The sequence below is a fragment of the Habropoda laboriosa genome, unplaced genomic scaffold, assembly GCF_001263275.1.
Source record: "Habropoda laboriosa isolate 0110345459 unplaced genomic scaffold, ASM126327v1 scaffold223, whole genome shotgun sequence".
Classification (NCBI taxonomy): domain Eukaryota; kingdom Metazoa; phylum Arthropoda; class Insecta; order Hymenoptera; family Apidae; genus Habropoda; species Habropoda laboriosa.
In genome coordinates, this window is record NW_017100362.1 from 503,002 (window position 1) to 530,654 (window position 27,653).

General features: G+C 40.4%; 4 protein-coding genes across 4 annotated transcripts in view; 3 read left to right on the forward strand and 1 right to left on the reverse strand.

Moving 5' to 3' along the window:
• Positions 1 to 20,650, forward strand: part of LOC108574720 (zinc finger protein ush-like) — an 88,731-nt gene extending 68,081 nt beyond the window's left edge. Inside the window, exons 2-8 of the mRNA XM_017937350.1 lie at positions 15,267 to 15,520; positions 16,682 to 17,078; positions 17,536 to 18,252; positions 18,833 to 19,238; positions 19,379 to 19,637; positions 19,734 to 19,967; positions 20,056 to 20,650. Of these exons, the coding sequence (XP_017792839.1) occupies positions 15,267 to 15,520; positions 16,682 to 17,078; positions 17,536 to 18,252; positions 18,833 to 19,238; positions 19,379 to 19,637; positions 19,734 to 19,967; positions 20,056 to 20,481 (2,693 nt within the window). The 3' untranslated portion in view covers positions 20,482 to 20,650. The remainder of the gene's footprint in view (positions 1 to 15,266; positions 15,521 to 16,681; positions 17,079 to 17,535; positions 18,253 to 18,832; positions 19,239 to 19,378; positions 19,638 to 19,733; positions 19,968 to 20,055) is intronic.
• Positions 20,651 to 21,107: 457 nt separating this feature from the next.
• Positions 21,108 to 21,831, forward strand: LOC108574722 (zinc finger protein ush-like). The gene is made up of 2 exons (XM_017937352.1): positions 21,108 to 21,148; positions 21,237 to 21,831. The coding sequence occupies exons 1-2, from the start codon at positions 21,116 to 21,118 to the stop codon at positions 21,660 to 21,662; spliced, it is 459 nt and encodes a 152-aa protein (XP_017792841.1). The 5' UTR covers positions 21,108 to 21,115; the 3' UTR covers positions 21,663 to 21,831.
• A 1,636-nt stretch (positions 21,832 to 23,467) lies between these two features.
• On the reverse strand, positions 23,468 to 24,514 carry LOC108574727 (probable RNA polymerase II nuclear localization protein SLC7A6OS). Its single transcript, XM_017937358.1, has 3 exons — positions 24,331 to 24,514; positions 23,995 to 24,249; positions 23,468 to 23,928 (listed from the first exon to the last, which is right to left on the reverse strand). Exons 1-3 carry the CDS (start codon positions 24,493 to 24,495, stop codon positions 23,482 to 23,484), a joined length of 867 nt encoding a protein of 288 aa, XP_017792847.1. The 5' UTR covers positions 24,496 to 24,514; the 3' UTR covers positions 23,468 to 23,481.
• Positions 24,515 to 24,815: 301 nt separating this feature from the next.
• LOC108574707 (zinc finger protein 341-like) lies at positions 24,816 to 27,624 on the forward strand. Its single transcript, XM_017937331.1, has 9 exons — positions 24,816 to 24,846; positions 24,972 to 25,046; positions 25,155 to 25,428; positions 25,513 to 25,796; positions 25,883 to 26,079; positions 26,155 to 26,718; positions 26,798 to 27,067; positions 27,148 to 27,360; positions 27,442 to 27,624. Exons 1-9 carry the CDS (start codon positions 24,816 to 24,818, stop codon positions 27,622 to 27,624), a joined length of 2,091 nt encoding a protein of 696 aa, XP_017792820.1.
• The last annotated feature ends 29 nt before the right edge of the window (positions 27,625 to 27,653 follow it).

The following is a 27,653-nucleotide window of genomic DNA, read 5'->3' on the forward strand; positions in this document are numbered from 1 at the left end:
GATCTTAAAACGTCGTCCAGAAGGTAGGCGAGAAGTGTCCTGGTCAGATACGAAATCTCGGTGTGTCTGTTCACCGTCGTCGTCTTCCTTCGTCGTCGTCGTCTTCGTCGTCGTCGTAGTCGTCGTTCGCAAGAGCAACTCTGTCGCGAATGGAGAAAACAGAGATGCACGACATAGAGCGGAGCGAGAGAGATAGGAAGCGAGTTCGAGGCTTAATGTATGCACGTCGAGGTCCTGCCGAGCGATAATTGCCCGATGTGGTATTGCCTTCGTGGCAACGAGCATTGGTCACGTCTCAATGTTTAAGCCGCGTTCACAATGTCGCGTCCCGATTGATTCGCCGCTTTACGATCAATGGATCCAGTCGTAGAATTTTTTCGTTGGCAAGAATTGACCTGCGAGTCTTGTAGTTGACCGTTAGAACGAGTCCTGTGGGAAAGAATGGTTTACTATGGTAGCTATAATTGTAGAGCGCCTTCAGTAGTTACAATTCTGTAGCAGATATAGTGATTGCAATTATATAGCGAATATAGTGGTATAATAGCGATTATATAGTTGTATAGTGACTATTATACTGGGTGAATTGACCTACAAGTCTTGCAGTTGACCGTTAGAACGAGTCCTGTGGGAAAGAATGGTTTACTATGGTAGCTATAATTGTAGAACACCTTCAGTAGTTACAATTCTGTAGCAGATATAGTGATTGCAATTATATAGCGAATATAGTGGTATAATAGCGATTATATAGTTGTATAGTGACTATTATACTGGGTGAATTGACCTACAAGTCTTGCAGTTGACCGTTAGAACGAGTCCTGTGGGAAAGAATGGTTTACTATGGTAGCTATAATTGTAGAGCACCTTCAGTAGTTACAATTCTGTAGCAGATATAGTGATTGCAATTATATAGCGAATATAGTGGTATAATAGCGATTATATAGTTGTATAGTGACTATTATACTGGGTGAATTGACCTACAAGTCTTGCAGTTGACCGTTAGAACGAGTCCTGTGGGAAAGAATGGTTTACTATGGTAGCTATAATTGTAGAGCACCTTCAGTAGTTACAATTCTGTAGCAGATATAGTGATTGCAATTATATAGCGAATATAGTGGTATAGTAGCAATTATATAGTTGTATAGTGACTATTATACTGGGTGAATTGACCTACAAGGCTTGTAGTTGACCGTTAGAACGAGTCCTGTGGAAAAGAATGGTTTACTATGGTAGCTATAATTGTAGAACACCTTCAGTAGTTACAATTCTGTAGCAGATATAGTAATTGCAGTTATTTAGCAAATGCAGTAACTATATTTGTGTATAGTAACTATAGTGATATAGTAGCAATGATGCTATAGTTGTATAGTGATTGTTATACCAGGTGAGTCACCTAAGACTGGAAGCTGAAATATTTTCAGAACTGTTAATTACACCGAAAAAGGCTTCGAACAAAAGTTGAATGGTTTCGAGGGGTACATTGTATTTTTGTATGTGGATGCGTCGAGGGCATACGAAGGTCAAGTTGGTTTTTTTAAATAGAACTTTTTTTAATTCATCAATCGATTCAGCTCATTATTCTCTATAAAAAAGTGCTAAGCTATTTATACCGAAAAACCATTACTTTAGGAGATATTTTAATTAAAATATTGCGGAATGGTAGGTACCTACTCTTACAGCTAAAGATCTTGAGTTATGTGCAATATTCTTTAAGAATTAGATCGCAAGAATGTTCAGATCGTTTTGAACACATTTTGTAACAAGTAATATGCAATAATGTAAGGAATATTTATTTAAATCGATTGAAAGAGTACCATTCGGTAATATTTCAATTCCAGAGCAGATACGCTAGTTGTGGCTGTATAGTAGCAACAATACGTATAGTAGTATCACGTGTTACGGCTGATAGTACCGTATAATTTTTAACTATTTTTTAAGAGCAATTAATGTACGCCGAACAGCTATTCCAATGGCGTAGCAAAATGGAGCAATTTGTCACAGGTGCTCTAAAGACACTTTAACAAATTATTACGTTAATTCTCCTCGATTCCTCGATAGCAGTGAAACAGACTTGAAACAGGAATTTCAATCTTTCGATATCAGAAACTGCAGATCTAATTATTCAACAGAAATATTCCACAGACACATTCTGCAACAATCTCATCTACCACACTTTTACACTCATCGGTAACGATCTATCTATCCAGAATAAACGAAATTCCAATTTTCTTTCGCATCGAGAAGTAACAGATCATATTCCAGTTCTTCAATCTCCAAACAAACCGAATTTCCCTCCTCTCTCTACTCTCTCTCGCTGTCTCTGTTTCTGCTCCACTTTCATCTCAGGCAACAAGCCAGAAAACACAACGTACACCACAGGGTCCACCTTTTTCCAACAGCTGTAACCGATCAGCAACCATGTTGATCGGATGTATCCGCGACAAGAAGAGGGCCCAGAGAGCAGCTCGTCCGTGCTGTCCGCCGTTTCTCATGGCCGATCTTTGCCGAAATATGTACATATATTGATATATATATATATTTATATAGGGCCGAAAGGTAACGAGACTAAAGATTGACCGGATCAGATAGGAGCCGGGTAGGACCGGCCAGTCCAGATCCTCGAGATAGGAGAATTTAATAACCTGCTACGTGGCGGAGGGGGAGTACAGCAGGCCGATGGGGTGGCTGGAAGGTGGTAGAGGGAGGGGGTGCAATAATATCGAGAGATATCGATCTTTAATTAGGCACGCAGCGCGGGAACGAGAGATTAGATCTCTAGCTAGACGAGAAGCGAGTTCTGGCCATCTTCTCTTCTCCCTTCTTCACTCCTCTCTCTCACACACACTGTTTCTGTCCCTTGTTCTCCCTCTCTCTGTCACTCTCTTTTTCTCTATCTTCCTCTTCCTCCTTTTTTCCCCTCTCCTCTCTCTAACTTGCTCGAATTCTCTCTCCTTCAGTCTCTCTTTCTTTCTCTTTTGGCCCTCTTCTCTGTTGAGGTAGATCTTTCGGCTACGAGGAGAGTAGTATCGTCCGCTGCCACAATGAGACTCGATCCAGATCCATTTTCGTTGATTGTATCGAAAGAATGAAGAAAGGGAGTTCGATGGTATCGGGCGGGCAGCCTCGCCGGAATATTTTGTGAATATAATTGCCGTGGATTTGTTTTATTTGGAGAGACCGGGAGCGTCGAGAGCCTTTGTGGAGTAGGTATATAGTGAATGGTTCGGTGAGCTTATCTTCTCGGTGGCGAGGAAACACCGGCGACCGGTTGTTACGCGCTCGCTGTACGCTTGACAATGCCCGATCGATGAAAATCAACGCAATGTTCTTTTTATCCAACGATCTCCAGATAGCTGTACCGATATTGCTTCTGAATGTCGCTTCACGAAGATGTTAGAGGAAGAGAAGTTCGATGGAATTAGGGTGAGACTGTCTTTACGGCACTGTAGATGTGTACTAGGTCATTTCGTAAGTTCGTGCAAAAAGCAAGGAAATACTGTAGCGACGACATAATGGTCTTGCCAAGAGAAAATAGAAAAATGTTGTGAGATAAGAAGACGCTTATATTTTTTTATCGAATTTAAAGGCTCGTTGGAAATATTGATCTAAATCATAAAATTCGACGTAAACTTATGGGATGATCTAATATTATATAAGTGGTGATGCAAATGTGAGATTCGAAACAATAGTACAGTATACCTACTGAATGGAATTATAAGTTTCCCTTGTTTTTGACTTTTTTTTATTCCAACTGCTGTTTCATTACTGGTGTAATAATTAAATTCATGCTTTATCAGTGGGAATAGTATTGTTCTATAATGTAATTTTTAATTTCTCTATAAAATAATTGACAAGCATACCTACACTATGACAATGTCATTTTCTTGTTTTTGGCTTTTTTGTTGTCTGATTAATCTGCATTACCTACTGTTGGAATAATTAAATTCGTGTTTTATTGGTAAGGATGTTATTATTTTGAAATGTACTGGGTGACATTTTATTAAATTTTGTAATTTCTCTAGAAAATAATTGACAAGTATACGCAGTATGAGAGTATGATTTTATTACGAAGGTAATTCGTATTGTAAATAATCACGTTGAAAGCATAAAACATGCAAAATTACTGTAATTCTAACTCCGAAAATAATTGAGCTACAATTATGAAAATTTCCAAGCAGATGAAGATGAAGAATGTACCAGCGTGTGCTTAAACATCATTGAAAAAAACGGCATTTTCGGCGGTTCGTTTAAAATTGGGCAGAAAAAGTTGATGGAACGTTTCCTTCGAAAAATGCTTATTATTACAAGTCGGAAAAGGAGAAGTAAGAATCGTGATAGGGTTCACGAGCATGGCATGGTACGGGTTGGTATGGCGTTTTATTCCGTGCAGAAAACGGGAATCCGGAATTTTAATCGAAGAAGGAGGCGGCAGATAATTTTCAACGCGTGTACGCAGCACGAGCCTGGTGCAACCACGCGCATTGAATATGCAGAGGGCCAGGATATGCTTTATACGTGTCGACGATTAAGCCTTGAAAGATGGGGCAGTCATTAAGAGATACCAGCCGTTGACACCGCGGAGACACTCGAACAGATAAACCTTCTCTTTTTCCCTTAGCTGCTCGCGCCTCTCCGCGTGCCTACACGCCACTTTTCTCTGTCTACCCTTTGCGGTTCGACGCGACATTTCTCCTTTTTTCCTCGACTATTTTGCATCCGGTGTTTTAAACGAATTCGAGAAAGCCAGTCTCGGTCGGATTCTGCGATAATTCGTGGCAATTATGGTGACTCGTAGGGTCGGAGTTGGAAACGGAGCTTGAGGGATGTGGATGGTTCTGGGTTGGCTGGAGAAGTGAATGGAAATATGCAGGAGTCCTTCTATTGTGATCGGTGAATTTTTCGGAATTGCGGAGGATCGATATGATTTCGAAATGGAAATTTTGGAATTGATGACCTTTGAGTCGAGTAAACTTTGAATTGGATAGCTTTCGAAATTGAAAATTTGGAATTGTACACAGTTGGAATTGACAACTTTGGAATTGGCAGCTTTCGAATTGGGTAGCTTTCGAAATGGAACTTTTGGAATTGGGAGCTTCCACGTTGGGCAAATTTGAAATTGGGAGCCTCTGAAATTGAAAATTTGGAATTGGGAGCTTCCACGTTGGGCAAATTTGAAATAGGGAGCTTCTGACATTGAAAATTTGGAATCGGCAACTTTGGAATTGGGTAGCTTTCGAAGTAGAACTTTTGGAATTGAGAGCTTTCGAGTTGGGCAAATTTGGAACTGAGGGCCTTTAAATTGGTAACTTTGGAAGTGGGTATGTTTTGAATTGGATAGCTTTCGAAATTAAAAATTTGGAATTGGTGGCATTTGGATTGAGTAAATTTCGAATTGGGAGCTGTCGAATTCCTAACTTTGGAATTGGGTAAATTTTAAATTGGATAACATTCGAAATGAAAGTTTTGGAATTGGGAGCTTTCCAATTGGTATCCTTAAAGTTGGATAACTTTCTAATTGAACAGATTCCAAATCTACTATCTTTCGAATTTGGTCCCTTCGAAATCAAAGGTCTTCGAATTGATACCTTTCAAATATACATATATAATAACTTCAAATATAAGATAGCTTCAAATTGGTTACCTTTTGAACAGCCTTCAAATTGATTTCAAATACATTTTTCTCAAGTTCGCTTAAGCCAACTTTGGAATTTCTATGCTCAGCATCGAAACGGTAGATACCAGAATTATTCGACGTATCCATCTTTCGACTGAAGGCACAAAGGGAGACGCACATGGCGTCTTCTCCTCACGGCGGGCCGATTTCTGGTTTTCACCGGTACCAGAAAAAAATCGCCAGCAAAAGCAGTGAAAACCAAGCTCGGTGACAGATGGCGAGTACTGATAACGTCCCTCGAAGGTCCTGCTAGCAAGCGAAACGACCTGCACGGATCCTGTTCCTGTCGCGAGATAAAAGAAGAAACAGCTGCGTCCCGGCGCTGATCGGAGATCGTTCCCCCGTACGAGAATGCTTTCGACGTAGGACAATCGTATGGAAATTTATGGGGATCATTTGTTTATCTATTTATTCGACCGGTAAAATGGACAATGAGTGGAATCGAACATCGATTTGACGTGTAACCAAGCCTTTAGAAACTCCTTGATCATTCTCAGTCGACTAATGAAAAATCTAACCTAGTTTATCAGAAAGCTAAATTAATCAGTAGCAAGAAACTTCGATTACGATCACTTGAAATTCTCGAGAATTGTACAACTTAGAATTACAAATAAGAAAAAGTAGAAGTTCTTAAAATAACGGCATAGTATCTATTCAATTAAAGTTGGAATCAAGAGGGACAGACTTAATATCGTTCAAATAAATTCAAATTCCAAAATAGCAAAATGGAGACTAATGCAATTTAATGATTATTTTAGTAGAAGCTATAATAGCTCAAAGTTGACAGAAACTGCCAATAGAATCGAAACCAATCCGCGTCCTTCTCATCCACAGACCACAAATCGTCCCCTAAATCGTCACTCTGAATATAATTAACGAGTAAAAATGCGAATACGAAACGAATACTTTCAGCAGGTACCAACGAGAACAATCCTCCATTAAACACCGCCATTAGAACCTAATAATAACCAGGTAATGGGAATAATAATGGGGGCCATTAGCCTTATTCAGTGAGCCCAATGAACTAATAATATTCCCGGCTAGTAATTGGCGTGTACATTCGTTCGGATCTACCGATCGAGTAATTAAGTGGTAAATGGTTGAAAGTCGAAATGTTACGCTATCTCGTCACGATATCGCCGACCAGGATTTATCGTCGCCCTTTAGCATAATCACTATCATTATTGTCCTACGTGTGTGCACACACGTCACGTGATACACGGACGCTCTCCAACACGCGACGCCTCTTCATTCGTCGTTCGGCTCTCTGTGGTTCCGTTCGAAAAAGGTCGATTCCCGATCTCCGATAATTAAATTCTCGTATCGATCCGTGTGTGATAAAAAGTCTTTTACTCGACGTGGTGTAGTCGTCGTTTTGTGGGAAATTTTGTACGGTACATCGACGGAGAAAGATCGAATTCTCAGAAAATGGCCAAAGTGCTGGACAATTTTTCGACGAGAGAGATGCGTGTTACGATCGATTAGGTCAGATGGATTGATTCGAGGAGAATACGATGTAACAATAATGCAACGCAGTGTCACATGATCAATTTGGTTTTCGGTCGATACGACTTGGTGACTCATGTCGCTATTTATAATTTCTCTATATTTATAATCGACGACGTGATTTGACGGTCGAATAATTGCTGGAAGGTGTGTGGGAGCGGGGAATTGACGAGATCGAGGCGGGGAATCGTCGTTTAAGATTTGAGGAGGCAAATGAGTAAAATTGAAAATTAAACGCTGTAGAATATTTGACGATTTAAAAATACGCCGTTGCGAATAAAGTGGTTTAATTTGAGGAGGCGCTGGAGTTACACTGTAAAATTAAAAATTGAACACTGTAAAATATTTGGAGATTTTGAAATAGTTTACTCTGAATAAAATATTAGAATATTTGAAGATTTAGAAATGATTTATTTATAAAGTTAACTGTAGAATTTTTGATGATTTAAAAATACATCATTGCGAATAAAGTGGTTTAATTTGAGGAGGCGCTGGTATTATACTGTAAAATTAAAAATTGAACACTGTAAAATATTTGAAGATTTTGAAATAATTTATTTATGAAGTTAACGTATAAACTCCAGTTCAGAGGTTCTATTCAGATCCAAAATAAAATGATTCATGTGCCTATGCCGTATAATACTTTCTATAGTAACGTAATGGGTGTTTTAACGAGTATGCTACTTGGATCATCAATGGCCTACGATAATGGCCAAAAATTAAATTTTGGATAGAAAAACAGAAATAGGTGCAATTTCTGTATTCAGATTTGAAGCTCTATCTTGCAAATAAAAAAGATCCAAAATTCATGGTATACAAAGGACTCTAATATTTCATTGATAAAAAGCACATTTTTCGAGAAAATGAGAAGTATTGTGTCATAATTTGACGCTATAAACTGCTAGAATTACAAATTATCCTTAGTTAAAGGTTAAAAAAAATTTGTTTTTACATCTTTACTGCGTACAGAATTACTGACACCTACATAACAGCGAGGGAGGTACAACTATAACCTATCATAAAAAGAAAAAAGGAAATAACAATAAGAAAACGGAAAAATATACAAAAGAATTATAGGGATGGAGAATAAATATTCTACAATTCTCTAAATGGGAATTTAGACAAAAATATATATAACTATAGTTAAAAGAAGGATAGAAATGTTAAGCAAGGAGTAAAAAGAAAAAGAAGACTGCCAAACATGAAGAAGAATTTCTAAAATTGTCAAACCATCAGTTCCATGTAATCAGAAATCCAAAATGCACGACGAACAGTTGCAATTTCCTTAAAATTCCCCGGGCCTGGCGGCAATTCGAGGCAACGAGTCACTACACGTATGACATCCACGTATATTCCATGCGTGTTGATACGCAGATACAGAGAAAACGAGAGAGAGAGAGAGAGAGAGAGAAAGGAAGACGAGAAGTGGACATAGTAAGAGCTTTGCATGAATAATGTGCTCCACGACGTGATCTGAACTTCTTGGAAGGGATGGACTGAAACCGTGGACGGTCCTCGTACAAGATCCTCTCCTTCTCCTCCACCTCCTCCGTCTACCACCCCCTCGAGCCGACGATGGAGTCGAACGACGAACGAGGCGAGTGTAGCCAGGGCCGGAATAAAGGCAGATCGAAGATATCGGATCGATCGGAGGTAGATTTGCGTTTTAATGAGGTGTGCTTGCGCCGCGATGCCCGCTGAATCTTGAAGAGTTAAGTGTAACGGGACGAATTGAATTGATCGATTGCATCGGCGTTTAATTGAATCGGAACATGGACAGTTTCGTTTCTCGAGACGTCGTCCCGGTAAATTGCGCATAATGTTGTACTACACTGCTTCGAGATCCTTGTTTGTTCGCCACACGATGCTCAGTACTATTCGAAAGATTCTTCTGTATCGCTAATACGTCTTCTTTTACAATTCTCCGATGATATCTGGAAATATGTACGAACCCCCTCTCTATTTTGCTTTCAGGAGGTAGGTAAGAAGGTATCGTTTCCAGCAGCCTTCTTTTACAATTCTGATGGGTAGCAGTAAAGATAGTTAACTTGGATATCTTAGTTTCGACTCGTTTCATTCTCCCATTTTCCTGGGTTCTTTTCTGTAGTTTCAATGTTTGACTGACTTTTCTTCTACTAGCTTTTGTTTTATCTTTATCATCATTCGTATACTACAACGTTCGCTGCATCGAACCTTCAGCTTGCAGAAGATTCCAAGAAAAATTGATATCTCGGTGAGACTCTTCTCTGTTTCGACTCAATTCAATTCTTCCATTTTCCTCTTCCTCTTCTATGATTTCCACGCTGGACTCCCTTCTCCTCTTCCTCCTTCCGTCTTCCTCTTATCTTTATCATCGTTCTCTACTCCAATTCACTCTATCGAACCTCCACCTGCGAAAGATTTCATCACACCGCATCTTGAAGGAGCCAAAGTCAATTCCCCCGGAGCACACCGTAATAAAACCAAGAAACCCGTGTCTCTTCTCTGAGAACAAGCTGGTGTGCCAGTCTTGAAGCGTCCAACAGCAAGCTCAGCTCTGAAATCAATTTCCACCTCCCCCGAAATCAGGCTCCATCAGCGTCAAACCCGGCTATCTGTCCTTTGCCGTTGGTAATGGCCAGCAGCGAAGCGTCACCCGAAACAGGGACGACTGTCAACGTCAAGAAACGTGGATCGAAGCGTGCTCGAGCAGGAACAAGAAACGTAACAGGAGCGAGAAGATCGAGGGGGCGCGACACGAGGAAGAGTCCGCTCTCTCGAGTCGCGGCGTAGGAGCCGATGAGAAGGTTGCGACTTGAGCTCTCACTTAGCAGCCGCAGTGTCACGATCGGGACGGCTGCATTAGCATATCTCCACGATGCAAGCGTGTAGAGCAGAGAGAAAAAGACTGTTGCTTGAGCTAGCAGCGCGAGAGAATGAGAAGATGAGAGGAGAAGAAGGGGGAGGAGAAGGAGGTGGTGGTGGAGGGACAGAAAGAGAAAAGCAAAGTGTTCATGGATGCATCGGTACGAGTGGCATGCATCTCTGGCATGGGTCGTGGCCCCGTGAAAAGAGGGCGCACACTACCATAATACGACTAAGGAAAGAAGAAGAGGAAGAAGAAGAAGAAGAAGAGGAGGAGAAGACTCACTCAGACCTCACCAGCCCTGCCTGTTACCTGTACGTCGCGTGTTTGCCTACCCGCGTCACGATCAGGATCCTATTTGCATAGCGCCGATGAAGCTGCTACCGTTGCGCTCGTTTTCCTGCCACCGCTGTACCTTCGACTTCTTCTTCCTTAGGGCATACGCGTCCAGCTTGCACAGAGATGACGGAGGAGAACGATGAACGGAAGTGGAGAACGCGGTTGCTGATCATTCTTTGTGGTGTTCTTGGATTGGGAAGCGATTTAAGGTGCTGGAAGGAACGAACTGAGAAAGGAACTGATGAAACGCACTATGTCGATATGTGTGGTTTCTCTTACAGATGAAATCAGTTGTGTCTCTTTTAAGGGTCTCGTACGTGACAAAAGTCTAGAATGAATGGGTATATTTAGTTGTTTCGTGTGTGGTATCGGTATGTAAAAGGGTAATTTTTATGTTTTTCCACTGTAAAGTAAGAATGGACTTTTGACTTAGTGTGCTCTGTCAGTATACCCATGGTACAGTGTTTGAAAAGAAAATGTGGAATGTTAGTTAGCAAGGTAATTTAGCTCCTTCGAAAATTGACTATTTAATAACCAGCTCATGCATAATACAGTTAAGAACATAGAACAAATTGTCTATACACCCACATTGCTACGAACATTTCACACGCGTTACGCGCCATGTACAAAACGAACAACTATACCAACCATTCATTCTCTTATTACTACTACTTAATCAAAATCCCAGAATTAACTGAAATTTGTATTAAAACCCTAAAATTTCGATTTCTTCCAAAAGAAGAAAAAGAAGAAGTAACTTCTTCAGCCCTCTTTTCAAGCATGAGTCGAAGGAACGAAAGAATATCAAGAATGATCGTGGAACAGTAACGGATAACCGAGCAGTTAGTTGTTCCTAAATTCAATTAAAACCAGCTCGACAAAGGGAACAATGGCGGCAAAGAGCAAGGAGAGCTTCCGAACTTCGTTTCTCACGCGGCTGTTCGTTTCTCGCATAAAGCGGGGCCGAAGGTGTACACGGGCGCGGTATCGGTTCTGAGAATGGCTTATCAGCCCGCGGATATGTTAATGGCGGCCGTGTTTGCCTCCTTCCCCAACCCACCATCACTAACACCACCATCGCCGTCTTCTTTTCTGAGATATATTACACCCTCGGTAAACCCGGAGGTGGTTGGTGGCGGTTGTAGTAGGTGGTTGTAGGCGAGCAAGGTGCACACCGCCCCTCTCGATCGGCCTCTCGAACAGTTTGCATGCACGTGCAATTAAGAATGGTCGAAGGCCCGGTAACGAGAATGAAAGGTAGATAGTAGGCGGCTTGGACGAGTCCACACGCCGCGTTTAATAGTTCACTTCGTGGGACACCGTACTCGTGCCTTGATAGAGCCGTTTCAACCGGGGCGAAATGCCTTCGTGGAAGATACGATATGTATGCGGTTCGAGCGAATTGTAAGAGACGACAGTGATTGGAGAAATTGAATTAAAAGGGAGCGTTGAATTTGTTGGGGGAAAGAATCGATTCTGAGGTTCGAAGATCGAGGATAAGGATTGATCGAGGAAATTTCGGATTCTTAGGTAGATTAGTGTATACAGGGTGTCCTAAACGTTTCCGGACACACTTGGCCAGTGCGTTCTTTGGGTAAAAATAAGAGTAAAATGTGACGTGAGAAAAAGTCTGTAAGTGTTTCGTTACGAGGTAATTCGATAATACTGTTTCTCTTAGTTCGGTACAGGATTTTCTCGAAAACTAAGCCTCGGAGGGAAAAATTACACCTACTGCTCGTTTGGATAACAGCGATCTATCGTATGAATTGGCGCATCACACTTGAGCTCTGTCTAATTAGTTTTGTGTTGCAATGCTTCGAGCGAAACACCGATAGTACGAGTTATTCAAAAATTCTATTATCCTTTGTCACACACTGTGCACGAATCCACTTCTTATCTCCTATTAAACGAACGGGTTCATCGTCCTCACAGGGTTGACTCACGAAAAACCAATTTATTCACGACGAATCGTTAACAATTCGCGAAACATCCTGTTGCCAGGCCAGCCAACAGGCTCCGAACACACCATCGACACCTCGAATCTCCTCGTATCGAGTCTTACTTCTCCCTTCGATGATCCTCGCGCGGATATCCACCGCGGTAGGACAAAACGTAGCGCGGCTCACCAGGTGGGTTGTCCTCGAAATCGAGACGACACGCGTATCGTCCGTCGAATTACCCGGATGCTTTAATTGCCTGCCTGGGTGAGGCTCTCCTCTCTCTCTCTCTCTCCCCTTTCTCTCTTTTTTCTTCTCTCTCTTCTCTTCTCTTTTCTCTCTCTCCTCTTCCTCCCCTTCTGTTCTCCTCTCTTTCTTCTCTCTCTCTTCTCTTATCTTCTCTCTCTCAGTGAGAAAGGTGAAAGAAGATGGCGGAAGGGAGTGGAGAAGAGAGGAGGAGGAGGTGAGATGCCGAGGGAGATTAGGCAAAGGGTTGCAGCGCACTTCTAGCCTATCCTGAGCTCGCATCTACAGCTTGGTCGTGTTCCTTCTGCCTCTCTGTAAATAAGCGGTCATCGATGGATCGGACCAACTCGCCAGCACCACCGCATTCCCTCTTCTTTTCTTTCTTGTTCCTCTTCTTCCTCTCGCTCCTTTTCCTAATGCTATCTCCCTTCGAGTCTCTATTTCTTCCAGTCCTCCGGCTTGTCGTCGTTGTGCTTCGACGGGGAACGAGAGAGAGAGAGAGGGAGAATTCTTAATTGCACGCGCGTACAAGCTACCTGGACCGCGAGACACGCTCGTTTCGCGTTCACGCGCGAGCATCGTTGCGGTGAAATTGATCAAAATTCTATGGATACTTGTACGCGTTGGCTTGACAAACACATTTTTAATACACCGTTGAAGGATTAACAGGTCATCGTGAGGTGACACGTAACTACGATTATGCAATACAAGTTACGTGTATATACAAACGATACAATTCGTCGGGTGTAATTAAACTTAAAGAAACGAAACGGATTTGCAAACAATTCCTAGCTATTTTGACTTCCTTCTTTATTATGATAAGGGGTTAACGATATGGCTTCGTTGATAGTGTTAATATCGTGCAGGCTGGGACTGTTTACGCCTACAGGTCTCTGCGTTTAAAATAAACTGGGTTTGAAAGAAATAAAGCGAGGCAAAGATCGAGCGCGAGATAAGGGGTAGGGTGACAGAGCAGTTAAACATAGCGGCAGGGGTTGCTCCTTAATGGTCTTGCGCACAGCCAATTGATTTCGAACGCACTTTACTTCATCATTGAGGTGCTGAGAATTTCATTCATGCTTCTCAATTTTCAAAGAACCTTTAGAACTTAAACTTCGTTAAAGACTCGAGATTCAAATTTGCCAGGACTTTCAAGAGTTTTAAGTATTGAATTAGATTCGAGTTTTCGCAGTATTGAAAAACTTCGAATCCTTTCGAAATTGATATTCAAACTAGGGCTGTGAAACTTCGAACAGTCGAACTATTTGAATAATTCCAATATAAATTCTTTATTCGGGTAATTGGAATAATTCGGATAAATCAAATACGAATTCTTTATTCGGGCAATTCAAATAATTCGGGTAATTCAAACACCAATTTTTTATTCGAGTATTTCGAATAATTCAGAAAATTTAAGTGCGAATTCTTTATTCGGGTAATTCAAATAGTTCGGATAATTCAGGTACCAATTTTTTATTCAACTAACTCCAATAATTCGGATAATTCGAATACCAGTTTTTTATTCAGGTAATTCGAATATTTGACTTTCGAGTTGTGCCGAATATTTCGCGCGTTTCGAATACATCGTTTCCCCTGAATCGCAGAAATCTCTAAACGAATATTTGTACTTCCGCAACGGTCCTAATTCAAACTCCCATCGCTACTTGTGAGGTACTCGATCCCATCGCTAATAGAGCGAACTTTAGTAACGATAGGGTTAAACAGAAATGCCCGAACGAATTCGTCGAAAAACAGGTCCGTTTCACGGTAGAATGTCACCAAACGTGGACAAACCCTATGGCGTCGAGCTTATCCGAGATTTCGACGCGAGAACGAGAATAGCAGCAGCCCCTTTCCGGCGTCGAAGCGGCACGCCGCGACGCACCACGCCGAATGGTGGGGATGAGTAGAGGCGTGCGAAGGGTGCAGCCGAGGGGTGGGGTGTCCCTGGTAGAGAGATAGATAGATGAATAGAGAGAGATAGTAAGAACAGGGAGAAGGGAACAGAGGGTACGCAAAGGCTGGCGTGGCGAGCGACCATTAGGGAGCCGAACGGCCATAGAGACGCATCGTTTAGGCGTGCGTGCCGCCGCCTTTTTTTTTTCTCTCACTTTCTACCGTTGCCCTCCACTTCCGGTTGGGCTCCTCCACGTGGATCCGCTTCGTCGACTGTATTATGGTCGTTTCTCGTGAATCGGTGGATCGTCGTTGGGATTGCTTGAAGAAATGTAGGAATACGATTAATATTATTCGATATAATCATTTCATTCCAGGAATTAGCCCTTTCACTGCGACAGATTGTTTTTTTTTTTTTTTTTTTTAGTACGTAACTTGTGTGGCGGACGGTAAATGTCTGTCATTTCGGCTGTATCGTGAGATTTTCGTTTATTCAATTAAGGTGGAAGTGCGCGCAAGGTAACAGTTGAGGATTAAATTAAGGTAGAAGTATAGTGCAAAGTTTTTCTATAGGTACCAACAGCAATGAAAGGGTTAATTACGTAATTGATATAACTTTTTACAATAGTTCTACAATATTAATTTTGTTTCTTTTATTTTAAATTCGTTTTCAGTAAAATGGCGGGAAATAATTTTTTAAATATTGTGATTTTAGTTACTCTTTTTATTGGCGTTAAATTCGATTCCGATAGAAATTGTGAAAATTGTGAATCTAAATAATTGATAGAAGGAGAGGGTAAAGATGATTTGTTTGACGATGTTTCAGGGGAGGATGAGGAATGGAGCGACTCGGAGAAGACACCGTCGGTGAGCAGTGGAGTGGAGGGCGGTGGATCGGCGGTCTCCAGCCCGATCGCGCCGATCGTCGAGGAGGAATCGAGCCTTCCACCACCGCCGAGACTGAATCCCCCGTCCTCGGTCGCGATCGCGAATTCGGCGGCTGAGGATATCAGATTGAGGCTCAGCGTGCTCTCTGAGGACGCACGGAAACGGCTGGCTAGTCTTACCGAAGATATCGAGGTAAAATTTCACCACGTAAATTATAAATCAATCTAATATAGTGTGTGACAAAACTTTCCGAACTCGATGATATTTTTCTTTTTTTTCTTTTAAACATTTTCGGTAATTGACTTGTGGCATGTTGTGAAGATATATTTTCATTTTTACCGTCTTTCGTTTCATGTGACTTGGAAGTTACGTATCCATTTATTTAGCGGGTGTACAAATTAATTCGGTAACTTTTCTTACAAACTTCAATGTTTCTTTACGAAAAAATCAAACACAGTTTTAATGTTTGAATTATCGGGTAACTGACGAATACCCCGTCTGAGAAAATATGGCGGTTCTGAATGGATAAAGTCGTCAAGACTTTGTGACAAAAGGCACCGAGTTCATTTCTGCACCTGATCCATTTTATTTACCTAACCAACCAATTGCTTTATAATAATTATTCATTCTTCCTTCGCCAAACAAAATGTAAAATTATAATTAACCATAATTTTTCTGCTCGTGAACGAAGAAAGTCAGGTTACAGAGGATTAACCCTTTACCTTACGATACTTTAATGGCTACAAATATGGCTATTTACAGTTCTCATTCTTTACAGTGTTAACTAAAAAGAAGACTTAATTACTGTACATAATTTCTGTTTTATAAGCTTCAAGTATAAATTGAAGTTGAAGTTAGAATTAAAATTCGAGTGCATTACAAATGCAATTGTTATACCTTCATCATGATACGCACCACGAGTGTGTTTCAAAGCAATGATGCTTCTCGAATCACTCCAGAAATATGACAATATTTCTTAATTAATAATTACTTCATTATAAACCTATAAGTTTGTGCTGAAAGCGACAAATATTTTAATGAAAATCCGAGGATATTCTATAGCGACGACATAACGATCTTATCAAAAAAAAAAATAGGAAAAATTCTTCTATCAAATTTAAACGTTTGTTGGAAATATTAATCTAAATTATAAAATTCGACCGAACTTACGGGATGACCTAATTCTTTAAGATATGAAAGAAATTTTTCAAAAATATGAAAGGAAGACAAATTATGAACTACTTTAAAATGCTCTTCGTTCTCTTTTTCGAAGAACCACCGATAAATGTCTACAATTCCAAAAAACCTGAAAGAGAAACCTTAGAATATTCATAAAAATTCGTGGAAATTCAGGTTGCAAGAAGCTTGAGAGACCGACATGCCACATCGAGGCCGAATCAGACGCGAGAATCGAGTCCAAAAGACACGGACGAGGATTCCAGCATGGTCGTGGTCAAGGAGGAGGATTGTCAGCCTAGATCATCCTCCTCCTCGACGTCATCGACTAGAAGAAGAGAATCTGTGTGCAGAAGGGACTCCGAGGATTCCTCGAGGCGATCGAACACAGACGATCCACCGTCTGAAAAGAAACTGAAGCTCGACGACGAAGCAGCACCAAGACTGAGACTCAATGCTAGTCTGGCGACGGATCCTGCACTTCGATCCGCCGCTGTAGCCACGCTCACCGTCAAACCGGAGAATACCTCGCCGCCGAATCCTGTCCCGCCACTTCCGGCCGGTCTTCAAAATGGTACGTTTAATCGGATGAATTTTTCTTTAGAATTTTTATTCAATGAAGAGTGTCATTTTTGTCTGCTATATGAGCCACTCGAAAGCCAAACTTGATTAACTTCACTTTTTGATATTCTTCCAATTTTTCTTTTTCAATTCTTCCAGTTAACGTGTCAATGAACACGACCTTTTCAGGCGTTTTCGAAAACCGCATTGTAAAATTTCTTCACTCACTTAGTTTTACTTATTTAATTCCGACACTTTCGGGAATCCCGACACTTCCGAGCATTCCTACACTTTCGAGAATCCCGTCTCTCCCAGGAATCCCGGATATTCTCGGGACAGTATCGGGAATCTGGAAATTTTCGGGAAATCGTCCCGATCTAGAAAAAAAATCCCGAAATTCTCGCACACCTTTAGAAAGCACTACTGTAGTATCTAGAAGGTTAACCGAATGTTCGTAATAAAAATTTCAGCGATCGCGTCAGGCCGTCTGTTCGTGCTACCAACCGACGGCAAGGAGACGATCACTGTTGAACCAGCGAGACCTGCGCCGCTGATTTGCCCGCCGTGCGGGATCCGCTTCAGCTCGGCGAGCACGCTCGAAGCGCATCGAACCTTCTACTGTGCCCATCGGCCCCGACTCGAAGAAGACGCTACCAACGAGGAAGACGAGGAGAAATCGAATAAATTCGAAGTGAGGAAAGCGTATGCTTGTCCACATTGTTCGTACAGCGCAGACAAGAAGGTCTCGTTGAACAGACATATGAGGATGCACGCTGCTTCACCTGCACCACCAACGATACCAACAGCACCCACCACTGCTACCACACCTGGAACTGGTGCGGCAACAGCCGCGAATGGATCTTTAAACGAGGAGGCAGAGAGATACTGCAGAAATTGCGACATTAGATTCAGTTCCCTGAAAACATACAGAGCGCATAAGACGCATTATTGTAGCACCAGGCATGTGGTTAAGGATACTCCACCAGCGGCCACAGTGGCATCTTCGTCGGTGAAAGCTTCACCACCGACCAGCGCTAGTCCCGGGGAATCACCACCGCCACAACCTTGCCTGGCACTGCCCACGAATCCTATTCTGATCGTGCCGTACTCGTTGTTCCGTGGAGCAAGTGTTTTGGCTGCGCCTACTCTGCCTGCGCCTGATACTGCGTGCTTCCTTCTTCCGAATGGTTTGTATTTGGATAAGATGGTTTATGTAGGTTTTACAGAGTTGTTTGTGAGATATCAAAGAGTGGAGAGTTTGTGAAGTTTAATTGTAGAAGTAAAAATCATTAGTGTCCATGGATTGCAAAGCTTGAGATCTCAAGTTTTAGTAGTATTAGAAGTTTCACTTTGAATGAGATGGTTTGTGCAGGTTTTAAAGAGTTGTTTGTGAGATATCAAAGAGTGGAGAGTTTGTGAAGTTTAATTGTAGAGGTGGAGATCTTTGGTGTATCTATGAATAGCAAAAATTGAAATCTCAGAAGTTTCAGTGATGTTAGAAGTTTGTCTTTAAATAAAATGATTTATGTATATTTTACAGAGTTGTTAGTAGGATATTGAAGAGTAGAGAATTTGTATAGTTTAATTATAGAGGTATGTGTGTGTGTGTGTGTGTGAATGAGAGCTTGCAACAATGAATCTAAATTACACAAATTGTGATGTTGAAAATCCTGAAAATTGTAAAGCTTCACATCCTTCAAACTCCCAATATTTTACTGATTATCCAACTATCAAAAATACTTCTCACAAGTTCTCTCTTCCTCGTAGGTCATCTTCAGCCAATGACGAGAGGTCTCGCGACCACAGCACAGAATGCTGTAGTAGAACCACCTCCGGTTCTTCGAGCAGCGAACAAACCAACGACGCCAGCGTCTGTCGTTGCGTCGTCCACGTCGCCATCAGGCTCGGCGCCACTCGATCTGAGCGTGAGGAAATCACCTGCTCACCAGGATGAGAAAGAGAACAGGGTGTCGCCAGCACCCTCTTCTCTGCCTCCTCCTCCGGGTAGTCCTCGATCCAGAGGAAGCGGAAGCCCTAGAACGAGGTCAATTGGCTCTGCTCCAACAGCAGCTGGTACAGTTGCACCTCCTCCACCAACGGAACTAGCTTTGAGACTGGCTGAACTTCCACCTCCACCTGTTCCTGGAGTGCTTGTAAAGCAGGGTGTGTCGAGGTAAGGTACTCTACCATTTTTCTGATGCTTTAGCGTGAAGTTTTTTGTTAAATAACGAATAATAATGTGGAAAAGATGAAAATAGCTATGAAGAATTTTTTGGAGAATTTTTCATTGAGCATTGTATGGATTGTGTTTAGATGCAAAGAGTGCAACATCGTGTTCTGTCGACACGAGAACTTCGTTGCACACAAGAAGCACTATTGTCAGGCAAGAGAAACAACGGTGGCCAACAGTCCTCCACCACCTGGTACTCCTTCACCTCCTCTGGTTCAGCTAATTTGTGCAGCATGCGGAATTAAGTTTGCCTCTATGGATAATCTGGTAGCTCATCAAGCGTTCTACTGTCCCAAGAGGCCAGAACCTCAGGAACATCACTCCAGGTGTTCTAAGTGCAAGGTTAGCAACCGCTTACACGATTTATTATTAATCAAACTCTCCTGTTTTTACTCTTGATTCCTTTATCTGTATTATTTCTTTCTTCTTCTTTTACAGGCTATAATCGAAGCTGGTAGCACCCACACGTGTAGCAGTGGACCCACAGGCGGCTGGAGATGTCCCGTTTGTGGTGCAGTTAGTCCAACAGCCGGAGCAGCTCAGCGTCACATGGACGCGCACCAAGGTGTGAAAGCCTTCAGGTGCACAATTTGTCGCTACAAAGGAAACACGTTACGTGGCATGAGAACACACATCAAGATGCACTTTGAGAAACGCGGAACCGATTTGCAGGTACATAAAGTTTTATTACACTATTATTATATCTTCATCTATATAGTAAGTTCCTCAATAAAAGCCACGTTACTCGATTATTTTACAGGAAGAAAATTATATAACGTGCGTGCTTGATGACGAAACGGTTCTGCCTACTCCAGAGCCTGCTCCGGCCACCACACCTGAGGAAATCCCAGCAGAGGTGCAAGTAAATGGTAAAACAGAGGTACGAAAGAGCCCTCAGCCACCTCCACCTCCTCCACCTCCAACGGTGACCAACAAGGTGAAGCAAGAACGTGAGGACACGCCACCTCCTGAAGAAAGTCTGGATCCAAGCAGGAGTGGTCCCCGATACTGCAGGTCTTGTGACATCAGCTTCAATTATCTGAGCACGTTCATTGCTCATAAGAAGTTCTACTGCTCGAGCCACGCCGGAGAAGCGAGTAATAATAACAACAATAATAATAACAATAATTCGAGCAGTCACGCGACGACGCCACCAAGGGGCAAGACCGAGGCGTCCGTGCTTTAAGAGACTTCTCTCAGGATGGGACTGTTAATTGTTGCCAGTTTATATATAATATAATTGCCGACTATCCGATTTAGTTGACTACCGTTGTGTGATTTCTGTTGATCCAGGGAATTGTTTGTACTTATGTAAGTTGAGTTGTCCGACGTGGTGTTGTACATACGCGGTGCGTGAACGGACGTAAGGAGGAGAGCTGCGTAAAGGAGTAAAAAAATGTTTAAAGAGCAGGTTAGACGATTGTGGCGACGTTTGATAGTTCGCTTTGGATCAAATGTTGGAGGAGATGAAAAGATTCGAGATGATGTACCAAAGTGAATTGTCGAATGGAAACATGTCTAGGTTATGAAAGAGATCCTTGTTGCGGTTAGATTATTAACTGTCAAGCCGGTCTCGAACGCCATGATCGATACAAAAGGTGTGCAATCTCATGACTCTTCAATAATCTCGTAGTTGTAACTGATAATCGACACATACCTAAGGAATTACGGAAAAAAAGTAACGATGAGTGTAAAATGTTGTACAGTAGACAAGAGTAGAGTATTACGGTACGATATAGTAATAATCCTGAATGATACCAATTCCCAGCTTGTGAAAACGCTAAGTTGCAATATGACATGGCATGAGAACACACATCAAGATGCACTTTGAGAAACGCGGAACCGATTTGCAGGTACATAAAGTTTTATTACACTATTATTATATCTTCATCTATATAGTAAGTTCCTCAATAAAAGCCACGTTACTCGATTATTTTACAGGAAGAAAATTATATAACGTGCGTGCTTGATGACGAAACGGTTCTGCCTACTCCAGAGCCTGCTCCGGCCACCACACCTGAGGAAATCCCAGCAGAGGTGCAAGTAAATGGTAAAACAGAGGTACGAAAGAGCCCTCAGCCACCTCCACCTCCTCCACCTCCAACGGTGACCAACAAGGTGAAGCAAGAACGTGAGGACACGCCACCTCCTGAAGAAAGTCTGGATCCAAGCAGGAGTGGTCCCCGATACTGCAGGTCTTGTGACATCAGCTTCAATTATCTGAGCACGTTCATTGCTCATAAGAAGTTCTACTGCTCGAGCCACGCCGGAGAAGCGAGTAATAATAACAACAATAATAATAACAATAATTCGAGCAGTCACGCGACGACGCCACCAAGGGGCAAGACCGAGGCGTCCGTGCTTTAAGAGACTTCTCTCAGGATGGGACTGTTAATTGTTGCCAGTTTATATATAATATAATTGCCGACTATCCGATTTAGTTGACTACCGTTGTGTGATTTCTGTTGATCCAGGGAATTGTTTGTACTTATGTAAGTTGAGTTGTCCGACGTGGTGTTGTACATACGCGGTGCGTGAACGGACGTAAGGAGGAGAGCTGCGTAAAGGAGTAAAAAAATGTTTAAAGAGCAGGTTAGACGATTGTGGCGACGTTTGATAGTTCGCTTTGGATCAAATGTTGGAGGAGATGAAAAGATTCGAGATGATGTACCAAAGTGAATTGTCGAATGGAAACATGTCTAGGTTATGAAAGAGATCCTTGTTGCGGTTAGATTATTAACTGTCAAGCCGGTCTCGAACGCCATGATCGATACAAAAGGTGTGCAATCTCATGACTCTTCAATAATCTCGTAGTTGTAACTGATAATCGACACATACCTAAGGAATTACGGAAAAAAAGTAACGATGAGTGTAAAATGTTGTACAGTAGACAAGAGTAGAGTATTACGGTACGATATAGTAATAATCCTGAATGATACCAATTCCCAGCTTGTGAAAACGCTAAGTTGCAATATGACAGACGAGTAAGTACGTTGATAACTGTATCCAGACTGCCATATAAGAAAGAACGATCGGAGTCGTTTTCTGTCGACAACAAAAATAAACCGATGGCCCGTAGTATTTCTCCTCGAATCAAAGGATACGGTGTAAATTGGATCCCCTTACCAACGCATTTGCTTCGTTAACATTGCAATCAAAAGAAATGGCATCGCATGTACTTGTATACAAGTGACGGATTCGTTGCAAGCGCGTAAATGTAAAAATTAGAATTAAGGCCAGTGTTACACGTATACGCAGCGTACTATTCATATCACATAACGAGTTCGTTAAAAAGGCGTGAATTTTCTCCGCGTGTGAACGAATCGACGATGAGAGAGAAAGTGTGAAAGAGACCGAGAGAAAGGGAAGAAAAAAGATACGCGAAAATGTTGTAATCCGAACGTTGTCCGACATTGAACGATGGCAACAACGTTTCCGAAGAAAAATCTCAGTTACATGAAAATTGTTTTTTCGTATTTCGGCGAGTAGAATAGTCAGATAAACCGCGAATGTTCGCAGATACTTTTATAAAAGGTAATTGTTATGTTATTTACAGGCCTCCCGCTAATTGCTGTCTAAAGGAAAGCGAGATTCCACGATATTCCATTTACGAAATAAATACAAAAGATTTGATAACACATCACGGAGAAGCTACTTTATTGCTGAACATTTGTAAATCTCTTATCTGGTACTTCCAACAATTTGTTATACATTATAAATCTGGTATATTATTATATGCCATATCGTCGAAAACGGTTCTTTTTCTAAACACCTATAACACACCCTCCTTTTGTCACTACGACGTCTAGGTTTACCTTCTATTGTTTTTATTTTGATAGATGAATTTTACATACAAAATATATCTATATAAATATGTAATAAATATATAGACATAAATAAAATTCTAAGATCTTTATGACCCTTACTTCTATGTAGTGGGAGAAATAATTTTAACTGGTAAAACTTACTTTCAAAAACAGTTTTAATTATAAAGCAAGAAATATTGATTTTTACCTTACATGATATGAAATCTGTTATAATAACATTGTTAATTATGTAGTCATTTTCTTTCAGTATAAGAAGACTCACACATAAGTAAATTGTACTGCTTTACATCTTCTAATCTAAATTTATTTTCATTATCACTTGGAGGTTTAATGTTACTTGCTGTCTATACTAGTTATCACTAATTACAATTTTCATTATTTTCATCTGAGTCAGATGTACATATACTTCGATGATCCTCATCCTCATCTAATTCTTTTTTTATCCTTGCTTTATACCTTGCATACTTATAACCATAAGCCTCTACATCTGCTTTATCAACTGCATAAACAAAATCATCTTCTTCTGACAAATCTGATCCATCTTCTAGATTCATTTTCCTAACAGCTTCCCTCATATCATCCTCTTCGATTGATGCCTCAGAGTGATTGGAATCATCAGGGTAATCATTTCTCCAATTTGACTCAGAATTAGAATCCTCTGATTCACATTCAGCTTCAGAATAACCATTATCTCTATAATTATCGAAAACTAATTCTTGATCATATGGATGCACAGATACCTTAAAATCTATACACATGTCATCCTCGGTTTGTACATAGTACAAATCATATACATAACTCTCATCCTGTGAAACATTATATAGATTATAGAGATAAGTTAAAAAAATATATAGTAAGAACACGGTTTTTACTTTTTCTGCAGAATCTTTCTTTGCTATAGATTTCGAATCTTCCACATCTATCACTGTCATGACATTTTCCTCAGAGTCTTCAACAGTGGAGTTATCCAAAGAACGGAAACAATTAACTACTTTATAACGATTTTCTGCTGAAGCCTGTTTTGTTGTTTCCCTTACTTTATTTATAACATCTACAGGATGTTGTTTGAAATTTGCTTTTAAATCATTTATATCGTAATTTTGAATAATGTGTTCGACACTCCCTTGCTATAGGAATAAAATAAACGTTAATTCAATTCTACTGTAATATTCAGTTTGTTAAGAATAATTAAAATAAATAAATAAAACCTGTTTTTTAACTGTTCCAGCAAATGTTGCAACTGTGGTTAGTGGAGCCGATAACGTTGTTTCAGCTTCCTCATTTTTAGCAGTTTTTTGTCGTTTATACGAAATTACTAAAGCATTTAAAGGTTCGTCGTCATGTCGACGTTTTACACGTAATATCGCTGCCATTTTTATATATTTCTTTCACCAAAACACTCTAACAAAACTTTTATACGAGCACTGATAATTCACGTCTTTATTCTAACCCGTATTACTAGTTTGACGTTCACGCTACAGTACAAGTTGTCCTATTTTGAGGTTAGAATCGTTTTCAGCAGTCGACATATCGATTATCATTCGCTGGCCTGGTCAGCAACAACGCTGGCAGGGCGTAGAAATTCTCGGTATGTTTTCGACTTGGAATTTGTTCATTTTCTTCATATTAAACGATTTATGAAAGCCTGATCGTTGATTTCGCTTAAAATGAAGCGTTAATATTATTGCAAAACATGGCGCAATCTATTTTCGACGCTTTATCAGGTAAAACTTTTCTATTGTAGAAATAGGTGGGGTTAACCAACAAGTATCTTATTTATCTTTCCCTCTAAAAGAAAATTCAGATACTATTTTAGGTATTTAGAAGCATTATTTTTTCTGCTTTATAGGTGTATCATTGGACAGTCCTTCTGTGCAATCGTTATTGGAGTCTCAGACTTTAATAACTGAAGTTGAACAGTCAGGTAGGTTAATGATGGAGTAATATTGATAACCTATTAACTGGAGATTTTTCACTAGAATAATTTGTGTAAGATAAATTTATGATGAATATTTTCATATTCTATACTTAGCAATTGATCAAGATGAGGAAGATATATTTCAATGTGGAAAATGCAAAAGCCAATTTACATCATTGCACATGTTTGTGTTGCACAAAAGGACGCACCAAAAAGCCCAAGAGCAAACAGTAGATTTGAGTCAGTTTTTGGTGAATGATGAGAGTCAGACTGTTCACACAGAAGACAATAGTCAAGATGTAACACAATTTAATCCACAAGAAACATTTGTTCAAAATGATCAACTTAGCGAACCAATTATACTTGAAGAATCAGATATGCTATTTAGGTAAATTATAATGGTTAAAAGTATTTAATATATAATGAATGACATTTCCTTTTCAGTGAAAGACATATCCTATATCTGTTACAGCATGGATCAAGAGGGTGCTAATTACTTTACAACAGATTCCACATTTAGTGTTCCAATTATATTAAGTTCAGAAGGTTTAGATACTTTTGCAAACTCTACTATTCCAGGGGATAATGAACCCATGAAAGATGATTCAAACGAAGTACCTCATGTTCTCCAAAGTGATATTTCTCAAGAACAAAACATTAATGATACAGATAAAGTTGATATACCAATGACTGACAGTCTAACAGAAAGTCCAACAACAGAATCAGAAATTTCTACTAATCAAATGCAAAATTTAAAATGTATTTTTATGAAATAATAAATTGCTTTATATTATTTTTATTAAAATTCGGATATTCTTCAATCAATCGAAATTTTCCGTTGCAGTATAAGTGTGGTTACTGCAGCAAGCAATTTTCGAAAAAATTTTATTGGCAACAACACGAACGTTCTCATACAGGGGAAAAACCATATCAGTGTGTTGTATGCGGACGTGCATTCGCACAAAAATCAAACGTTAAGAAACATATGTCATCACATAAAGTGTGGCCAGGCACCGCTATACACTCGTTGCCACCAGAGGTATTTTAAACATTTTGGCACGCATCTACGACCTCCCTTTGCATCTCCCTTTTTTTAATAGTTCACCATTGTTAGGCACCACCAGACGGAAGCATAGATCGTACCTATCATTGTCAGTTTTGCAAAGAAATATTTGACTCGTACAAAGCTCTAAAGGGCCACCTTATAGTCTCTCACCTAGCACTAAAAGTGTACAAATGTGTGCAAAGTAGTTGTAGTATGATGTTTGCCGAACTCGAAGATTTTTTGGAGCATACCCGTAGCCATAAGCGATCAGAGTATCGTTGCCACGTGTGCGGTGAAGTGTTTAATACTCTGTCTGACCTGGGGCTCCATCAATATGCTCACTCCGTCCAAAAACAAAAAACCACAGAGAAATATTACTGTTGTTCCGTTTGTAAATCCTCTTTCTCGAATTTGGAGGCGTTGCAACATCATACAGAAACCACAACGCATGATTATGCTTGTCTGCATTGCGGAAAGAGTTTCTTGATCGAACGATTTTTGCGGCGTCATTTGAAAACGCACGCCTCATCCGCACGATTTGCCTGTGAGGATTGCGGAAAGGCCTTTAAAACTGAGCAATACTTAGCCAATCATAAGTTAATACATAGCGAGGAAACGCCGTTCCTATGTCCAGTGAGTGATTTCCAGGTCGATTAAGAGATTTAACAAATCTTTTCGCATATTAATTATACGTGTAATTCATTTATTGTAGCATTGTCCAGCTAGATTCAAGCGAAAAGACCGTTTGGGTCGTCACATGTTAATTCATGATCTAACAAAGAGATTAAAGTGCCCCTTCAGAGGTTATTTAGGCTGTATGAGCGAATTTTCTCGACCTGACAAATTAAAGCGTCATCTCCTGACGCACAGCAATATCAAAAGATTTAGTTGTAGTCATTGTAATCGTAATTTCCATCGGGCACAAGCTCTTAAGCATCATGAAATGAATAAACATAGTTTGAAATGCGAAATTTGTTCACACGTAAGTGTCACATTCGACCAAGTTCACAAAAAAATAAACGAATTAAAGTAAAAATTGATCTCCTAAAATTCACATTACAGGCATTTAAAACTAAAGAACAATTGCTAACTCATAATTGCGATCAGTCGAGTGAGACTAAGAAGCATATGAGTTCACAGTTACCTAAGAAAGTTTCTGGATCATTTAAGCCAAGGAAACCTACTCCAAAGAGACAAACATCATCAAAGACTGCAATTGGACTTGCTGATAAGGAAAAACTAGAGAAATTTAAGGCTGACGAAATACAAAGAAAAGTATGTGTACAATCGTAACGTTTTAGTGTATGAACATTTATTATTATACAGAAACTTAGAATGTAATCGTTCGTCTCTTAGATCACCTGTGAAATGTTAAAGTCTGACGACTACAAAGACGAAACCTGTACCAAAAAAATAGAGAACATTTCCGTATCAAAAGAGATCGGTTCAACAATTGAAGCACTGATCAAATCAGACACAGCGGACAATGAAATCAAACGCAACACTGATACATATTCGGTACAACAAACGAGCGAATAGAGTTTTTAAATATATTTTTTAATTGTATT

What these genes read in the sequence shown, in the direction of transcription:
- LOC108574722 (XM_017937352.1), top strand. Translation starts at nt 21,116, where the DNA reads ATGCACTTTGAGAAACGCGGAACCGATTTGCAG. An exon ending in AACGCGGAACCGATTTGCAG is followed by an intron (nt 21,149 to 21,236) that starts GTACATAAAGTT and finishes ATTATTTTACAG; the next exon opens with GAAGAAAATTATATAACGTG.
- LOC108574727 (XM_017937358.1), bottom strand. Translation starts at nt 24,495, where the DNA reads ATGGCAGCGATATTACGTGTAAAACGTCGACATGACGACGAACCTTTA. An exon ending in CTGGAACAGTTAAAAAACAG is followed by an intron (nt 24,250 to 24,330) that starts GTTTTATTTATT and finishes TTATTCCTATAG; the next exon opens with CAAGGGAGTGTCGAACACAT. An exon ending in AGAAAGATTCTGCAGAAAAA is followed by an intron (nt 23,929 to 23,994) that starts GTAAAAACCGTG and finishes AATGTTTCACAG; the next exon opens with GATGAGAGTTATGTATATGA.
- LOC108574707 (XM_017937331.1), top strand. Translation starts at nt 24,816, where the DNA reads ATGGCGCAATCTATTTTCGACGCTTTATCAG. An exon ending in TAATCAAATGCAAAATTTAA is followed by an intron (nt 25,797 to 25,882) that starts AATGTATTTTTA and finishes ATTTTCCGTTGC; the next exon opens with AGTATAAGTGTGGTTACTGC. An exon ending in AAACGCCGTTCCTATGTCCA is followed by an intron (nt 26,719 to 26,797) that starts GTGAGTGATTTC and finishes CATTTATTGTAG; the next exon opens with CATTGTCCAGCTAGATTCAA.